Here is an 8,279-nt window from a genome sequence, read left to right as displayed (position 1 = left end):
AGAGAGAGAGAGGGAGAGTTTCAGTTTTATAAATAATGAAAGTAATATACCCTTTAAAAATTCTATATACATATTTTATTTTTTACATCGTGGTTTACATATACTTATTAAATTTACGTAATAAATTCGAAATGTTGAAAATATATCCGTTTCATATACGAACAAATTCGCACGAAGCACTTCACATAATGTATAGCTTAATATGTAAGTAGATGTGCGATACCCTTGTTTATTGCCTAGTTAACTTCAAGAAAATTAAATTAAAAATTAATAGTTATCGATAAAACTAAATTAAGTTAAGAGTCTGTAATATAACTAGTATAAGCTAAAATTATTTAACTTTTTAACTTCTTAACTTAACTTTGATCCTTTTAACTAGACATTACCCAGTCTTGCATCTTTATTATATTATCGTTTCATTTTAATCATTTACTTTACATTTGTCGCTATCTGTAGAACTGACAATCAAAAACCTTATGTTGACATAACTTTTTTTAGGTACTGCGAAGGCATTCTCAGAAAGTATACGCCAGTCCAAGTCGACGGCGTATGGATGCTAAGGGTGATCTCGAGGAAATGACGTATCCGCACATATGTTTCATGGTGGACAATTTCGACGAAGTTTTCTGTGATATTTTAGTCAGGGATGGGGAAATGGTGTGCGTGGAGCTGGTCGCCTCCGACCGAGAAGGTGCGATTCAGGGCGTCATTTTTCTCGGTTCAATCAGATACGATGCTTTGAAAAAAGTTTACGACGCCAGAGTGAGTTCTTATTATTTAGTTTGTTTTTGCATTGTTAAATTTATGTATATAAGATAAAGGCTGTTCTTGCTTTTAGTCGAGTCTGAGCACCAAAATGGCTCAGCGAATGACATTCGGCCTTTTCTCCGGCGCGGCCTCGCAAAGAGTAGAATTTGTACGAATGAAGGGACCACGTGGTATGTGCAAGAACTTTATTATATCTTTCTTTTGCTTGACTTCAATTAATTAATTAATTTATATAATTTAAATATACTATTTTAATATTAAAGAATGATTTTGCTGGAGTATTTAAAAGTTTAATTAGATAGTGATTTGCAAATAATTTTGTTGGACCATCAAAATAATTATGCAGGACGTTCAAATTGCTAGAATATCAAAACTTTTTATAACATTGTTCATTGTGCTTGAGATTTCTATATAACTACTAGCTAAACTTTTAGATAGATACTTCAGCAAAACCGTTCTTTCCGTATATAATTTACTTACAACTTTTAACATAATAATTTATTTTGTACATAATATAGATAATACAAATAGAAAGTGAAAAAATATATTAAAATAATCTAAAAATTAAGCATAAAATATCGACATAGGTGTCAATGAAACGTTTCACCTTTATTATTTAATGTGACGTAATCACTTGCGCAAAAGATGGAAAACAGAATGTCTATATTTATCGGTACAGCAAGACGCAAAGAGTATATAAGAGTTCAATTACTATAAGAGTTTGATTTACATATACGGGAATTATTTAGGCAAAGGACACGCGGAGATGGCCGTCACAAAACCGAAAGGTTCTGGTGCAGAAACGCCAACGTCAGAACCGGGTTATTGTGCGACCGATCTGTGGGACGCCGATTGGGACGACGCAGAGGAACTCTTCATGTATCGCCATCAACGAAGGTTGTCCGATCCCAGCGCGAACTTGAACAACTTCGTGCGCGGCGGTTGGAGAACGAAACCAGATACGGTGGCTACTAAGGCGCGTTCGGAAAATGAGGGCCTCGACTCCATGGCGAACGGTCTCAGCGAGATCGAGGCTGGTGATGTTCGAGACGGTAATTATCAGCGATGAATAATATAGACGAAATCGAGAACAGATTTTGCTACTCTTACTAGATTTTTAGTTCTACACTCTTAGACCGGTATTCATATCCTGCATTTAACATTAAATATAGATTTTTGCAAGCCGACCGCTCAAAAAATTCAGACGATATTTGTTTATAGTATTATAATCATAGGCGTATCCAGGTGAAAATTTGAAAAATTCAAACTCCTCCAAATTTTTTTATTTTTTATTTTTAATGAAAAAAATACAATTTTACTTTTGACTTTGTGTAAATTTTTTGTTGTCATATAATATTATAATATAAATATGTTTTTTTTTCTCGTTACGACTATAATAATTTTTATTTTTATTTAATTAAAACTTTAACAAAATGTATATGATAAATATATACAGAAAATTTTCGCAAGGTTTTCAAGCTAAAAAACAGAATATATGCTAGAATATATGCTATTAATGAATACTCCATTCGATCAAACATATAACTCTCGGCCAAAATTGATTATATGATAACAAAATTGATACACCTCCTTTCCCTCTCAAAAGTCTGGGTACATCCATGAGTATAACGTTCCATGAGTATATATACATTAAATGTATGGGATATGAACACATACAGCGTTTAGTATCTTTCTCTTCTCGATGTATTTCGTTCGCATCCACTCTCGGTCTGTGCATGCTCTTGTGTTGTATCTGTGTAATGCACAATTGTCTTGATGTTATCAGGCAGACGCCTCCTGCTCTCGGCAACACACTTCTTCTCAATGCTGGCACTATAGACTCGAAGCTGATAGATCTAAATACTTTCAAAGGTGTGAATCAAAACTGCATTAAAGCGTGATAGAAAATGGCCGCATGTATACGTTAAAAGAGATTTTTCTATTGTGCGTTATTGCTCCGGTAGTTCTCGACATTTATTTTTTTTAAACGGAACAATTTAATGCACTATAGAAAGAAAATCTCTTACTTGAAACAGTCTCGTTCAACATCTTGACTTGGACCGATCGGTGTTCACATGCAGTTAGTAATCTTTTAGGCAAACTTAGTGTAGCACTAGCACAGTGTTAAGAGTAGACGAAATAGCGAGAGAGATATAGAAATACAAGAGAAAAGAACAGATTCAGTTCTATCTTCACCGACACCACGAATCATCACCAATAACTATCACCACGACCACTACCACCACTACTACTATTATCACTACACTGTAACTTCCGGTTCAAACGCATCTATTGCGAAAGATGATAGAAAACTAATGAACGAACAAATGAAAAAATATTTCTAATCACTCGCACGTGCCATGCCGGCTCTTTCCTTTGTAGCCGATGTACAGGATAGCAGCTGGGGCGGCCGGGGCTCACCAGGAAACCGCAGGAGACCCCGATCGTTACGTCGTCGAAGATCACCATTGGCTCAGCAACAACATCCCGTCCACAACAAGCAACGAGAACATAATGCCCGGGAACGATCCGGAATGAATGAGAACTCGCCGAAGGAGACGATTTATCGCGAGACACACGGTGAGTGTGCTCGTTCGCGCTGAAACGATCAGTCCGATCAGTCTCTCTTGTCTCTGCTCTTGCCGACGCTCTCGCTTCTTGTGTGACTAGTAGAAACTCTGTGTTTAGCTCCTTTGCGAATTACAGGTCATCGTGTCCTTGAAACAACCTTTGATAAAAATATATGTTACTATGAACAAAGAGGTTTTTCTAAATATTTTTGTTTTGTCACTTGATTGAACTAAAGCCTTAATAATGAATAAAATGTTCAAGTTGCACCGAAAAAGGAGTAAATGGTTTTTAGATAAATGCGGAGAAAAAGAGAGAAACAAAGCGCGAAAAGAGACCGGGAGCATGATCGTTTGTAGTCGCGACACGGGTGCAATCGCCGTCTAAATGACGACGTGGTTCTCGCGGCAGGTTTCCACACTCACCAGCAGAACAATCATCAGCAGAATCACCAGCACCAACACATAGAGGTGGGCAGCGAGATCTTAGTGCCGGCCGGCCGGTGCCTGACGGACGACAACGTCCGACAAAAGTTAGACTCGGGCGCGATATTGGTGCACGGCAAGGAGGAACTGCCGCTGGGTTATGACGTGGCTACCGCTACGGAGGACAATAACCGGAAACGACGTCCATACAGCGCTGGACATCTGTTCAATCATCATAATGGTTTAGAGAACGACGACGAGGAACACCGGCGGCTCAGCGATGACGAGCTACTCAGGGTAAGACGGTCTGACAGCCGTCGCCGTCTGCGTAGCGCTGGTTCCGATCACGAGGACTACGCCTACGGACAGAATAAAAATAAGAACGACGAAATCAGAGACAAAAACGCGAACGCTCATCATGTGACGCGCATCAACGGCGAGGTCGTGTCGACACGTCGACAGAGCGCCACGTTACCCCGAAGTCGACGTCGAAGGGCGCTCTCAGGCAGCTTCGCGGGTAACCCCTTACCCCCTCATCGAGTCACGCCGGACGGCACCGCGATCTACTACTGGTGCGAGCTCCCACGCCGCCCCGGCTCACAGGGTAAATTTTTCCTACCCTTCCTGTGCCCTCACCCTAACATACCTCTCTATCCCTTTGCCTTCAATGAGCGAGCAATCCACTGATCATCATTTCTGTTGTATTGAATCGTTGTGCGTAATGTAGACGTGTGCTACCTGAACCCAAGTATTCGTTTCAATGATTGTGTTTATGGGATGGTGAAACAGCAACGACTGTGATTGCACGCGATGCGACGGAGGGTGATAATGATGGTGGTGGTTTGCAAAGAGTTTGGTTGGGAAGTGACTTTTTCAATCATTTTCGAATGCTTGTAATGATTTTTGATCACGAATTTCACCTCCGATAATAAGCACGGTCATCAAAAGTAGGTAGATATAGTTAATTCATTTTGTAAACGTAATATTAATTCTATTTTTCAATATTCGCTTTCTGCAAGAATTCATGAAACATCTAGGTACTAATTTTTCTTAAAATAAACGACAAATTGTTGTGTGTGATTCATTTTCAGCGAATGTTCAACGTCTCTGTGTGTAACTAGCATAATGTGATTTTTATACATTAAAAAACTATTTTCAACGAGGTTTATCATTATACATTTTTCGGAGTAAAAGCCAAAATTGATGTATTCTGATATTCCTTACTAGATGTTTTCTAACAAAAACACAGTATAATACAATGAATTATTATATTCTTGTTGTTTGCTAGTTAAACAAGAATGAAATTATTTACTGTGTCATACTATGTCTTTGCTGGAAAATGCCCTCTATTTGCTCTCTCTATCTTGCGCATCTGTAATTCTTATGCATAATCTGCAACATCATATACATATACTTAACATGTTCATCTTTTCCACTGTGGCTCGTAACAACCTAATCAAAGGATGCATTTAATCTCCCACGATTTTAAGCTTGTGTTTCATTATTCGAATGAATATCTATCCTGTACTCAAACAATCGTCCTGTTGTTGCAGGACTTGAAATATGTTACCTTTGAGTTGGGTTGTAATTAATAATATTTCTTTCCTTTCAGAATTGGATGACGGGGCGTATAATCCACTTTGGACGATGAGAGGTTTTACCCAAACCTTCCATTTCTGGAAAGAGACGAAGCGAGCTCAGTCCGTACCTTTGAACGCTTTTTTAACGTACATTACGTTACCGTGGTGGAGCATAGCGAAAGGTAAACCAAATCAAATTACATAAATTAAATTTTTATTTTTTAATATCTGTATGGAATGTTTGAAAGTTTCTTGGCCACGCTATGCTATTATATAAAATCTTTTTCATTTCTATTAATAAAACACAATTGATATAATCTGGAACATTAAATTAATTTTGTCTTATCGCAATTCAAATATAATATAAACCATTCAATCTTTTTCCTTCAGCCGCGATAATTTCTGTTACAGATATTCTGGATCACCGAGAAGGACCTATCTTAACATTTTAGCTGATAGTATAGTACATTCTAATTTTATTTTTCAATATTTTCCTTTTTTTTACTTTGTACGTATATCGATAATTGGCCCAAGGAATATAACAATGTATAGTTTACATAATAAATCAAATATTATTTACAAATTTGAGTTATATTGCAAAGCAATGTGACAAACATTCTGTGATTCCCTTTTGATTAATCAAATTTTACAACATGTCATTTTATTCTATCATGTCATCTTTATACAAATATAAAAATATAAGGTAACATGAGATAAAGAAATTTCTTTATATGAAATTTAAATTTTGATAAGAAACAAATAAAAAAGATAAAAAAATAAAAAGAAATAGATTTAAAAAGTAGATTCAAAAGACAAAAAAAGAAAAGAAAATTATAATATCATTTTAATTCGCAGAGATATTAAAATTGCGTTTTCAGCTTTACGCTTTGTAATCTCTTATACATTAATATCAAATTTGATATAATAATGAGTAACATAAATTGAATAAAATTAGTTCAACAAATGCATATGTATTTTAGATTACTGTGTAATCAGTAATAAATCTATAATAGTCAGGCAGGATATATCTAGTCAGGCAGAATACATCAGGCATATTTAATAATCAGACAGGAAATCGTTCTGCATAGCGGAATTTCCTTCTCTATATCTTGCAAAGTCAATAGACATTTTGCGACCGAGATTTAAAACCGCACGTCGCCACTTCATCTTCCGGCCGTTATATATAAATAAATGAAGAAGAAATTTTGTAATGCTCATTATCTAATGATACGCCGCATTAGAAGCAGTTTATTTGCGCATATTATATGTTAGCATGAAGTTTCTTACAATAGTGTGTGCTTTAGTGATTACATGGATTTATGCCGAGAGCATGCAATTCACCGACTATGAATTACGCCCGCACGAAAGGATGGCGATAGGTATTAGTTTGTAAAGTTTCTTTGAACTACTAAAATATTTTTTTATATAAAAACTTCTAAAATTTATTCCCCTCAATAGTAATTGCATCTTATTGATAGTTTCAGACTATTATAACCAATACTTTCCGAAATTATATTTTTAATAATATCTCTTAAATAATGGTATATGAAAGAAAGTTTATTTGCCATAAGCAAAAACTATAAAATACGTTTTATTCACATATATATTTTCGCATAATCAATATTGCAACTGATTAAATTTATGTAAAAGATTTCTCCTCTATCTTCAATCTCATGTTATCTTTTAATTTTACTATTTATTATTACAATCTTATATGTGATAATGCGTGATTGAAATAGATTCTATTTATATTTTTGTTCTAAAGAATATTGTTTTCTTCATCGATCTTATTTCTCATGCCATCTTGCATAATATATAAACACGCACATTACTTTTGAGTATAAAATTATTTTTCCCAAGAACAGATTGATAAAATTTATTTTATATCTTTTATATTTTTTTTATAAAAGAAATTATTCTTTATTGTATCTACTTTGCAAAATATATAAATTATATATATAAAAGTATAAATAAAATTAATAATAAACAATTTTTATATACTAATAATAATATATAGATATTTTTATTATTATTAAAAGAAAATCTAAGATTCTCGAAAATCATTTTCTATTACGGAAATTATTGAACGGACTGATAATCATTGACCTCTTACTTACTTTACTAATAACAATTGCTTATTAGTAACTCAAAGAGTTGATTATATAACAGTGACTTATTTTCTTATTAATTTTTTAAGCAATCGGATACAGAGATGGCTGATTTTTTAAATAAATTCTTGCGAATTTCTCAATTATACTTTTAGGATGCGCAGGAAGACGTATGCAATTGAATAATCAGATGAAAGAGGTAATGTGCGTGCCAAGGCACGCTATGGTAAAATTAATACCGCAACCGGGCTACACTTTTTATCCGAATTATGCCTCGGTAAAAAGATGCAGTGGTTTCTGTCCGAGGAATAAATCATGCATGCCAGTTCGCAAAAATGTTAAAAAGATCGCAGTGAGAATGGACGGTTATGACTCAAGCGAGTGTTATCACGTGTTGCTCGAGGAGCATATCAAATGCAAGTAAGATAGTTTTCCATTCTGCTATTATGTTTCTTCTTCTAGATGCTTAGTATTTGACGATTGGAAAGAAAAAAATAATACAATCACATAAATAACGCGTACAATCTTATATTTCAATTGTTTATTTTTAAGATAATTCGTAATTTCCGAACTGGAACTTTAATTCTTTATTTATAGAGAGACAAATTTCAAGCATATCAAAGCTTTATATCTTTTCTGTAATTAAATTTTTGCCAATTAGAATTTTCAGTAACTAAAAAAAACTAGAAAAGCAGAAGCACTTTTTTAGACCAAAAGCAATTCGATATAAAACAAGTCCATTATCAATATTAATTTTGTCTTATGTTCATCGTTGAAGAGAGAGAGAGAGAGAGAGAGAGAGAGAGAGAGAGAATATGTATTTTTTAGAT

The 8,279-nt window shown here is 34.6% G+C and overlaps 2 protein-coding genes across 2 annotated transcripts in view; both read left to right on the top strand.

Moving 5' to 3' along the window:
- Window positions 1-5,924, top strand: part of LOC105627027 (uncharacterized protein KIAA0930 homolog) — a 9,243-nt gene extending 3,319 nt beyond the window's left edge. The window contains exons 3-7 of the mRNA XM_012208310.1: window positions 499-762; window positions 839-938; window positions 1,518-1,820; window positions 5,374-5,523; window positions 5,753-5,924. Of these exons, the coding sequence (XP_012063700.1) occupies window positions 499-762; window positions 839-938; window positions 1,518-1,820; window positions 5,374-5,523; window positions 5,753-5,793 (858 nt within the window). The 3' untranslated portion in view covers window positions 5,794-5,924. The remainder of the gene's footprint in view (window positions 1-498; window positions 763-838; window positions 939-1,517; window positions 1,821-5,373; window positions 5,524-5,752) is intronic.
- Window positions 5,925-6,614: 690 nt separating this feature from the next.
- LOC105627016 (vascular endothelial growth factor A-A-like) overlaps window positions 6,615-8,279 on the top strand; it is a 2,616-nt gene continuing 951 nt past the window's right edge. The window contains exons 1-2 of the mRNA XM_012208300.1: window positions 6,615-6,720; window positions 7,605-7,869. Coding sequence (XP_012063690.1) covers window positions 6,615-6,720; window positions 7,605-7,869 — 371 coding nt within the window. The remainder of the gene's footprint in view (window positions 6,721-7,604; window positions 7,870-8,279) is intronic.

The sequence above is a fragment of the Atta cephalotes genome (genome assembly GCF_000143395.1).
Source record: "Atta cephalotes unplaced genomic scaffold scaffold00001, whole genome shotgun sequence".
Classification (NCBI taxonomy): domain Eukaryota; kingdom Metazoa; phylum Arthropoda; class Insecta; order Hymenoptera; family Formicidae; genus Atta; species Atta cephalotes.
This window is presented reverse-complemented; position numbering and strand designations above follow the sequence as displayed.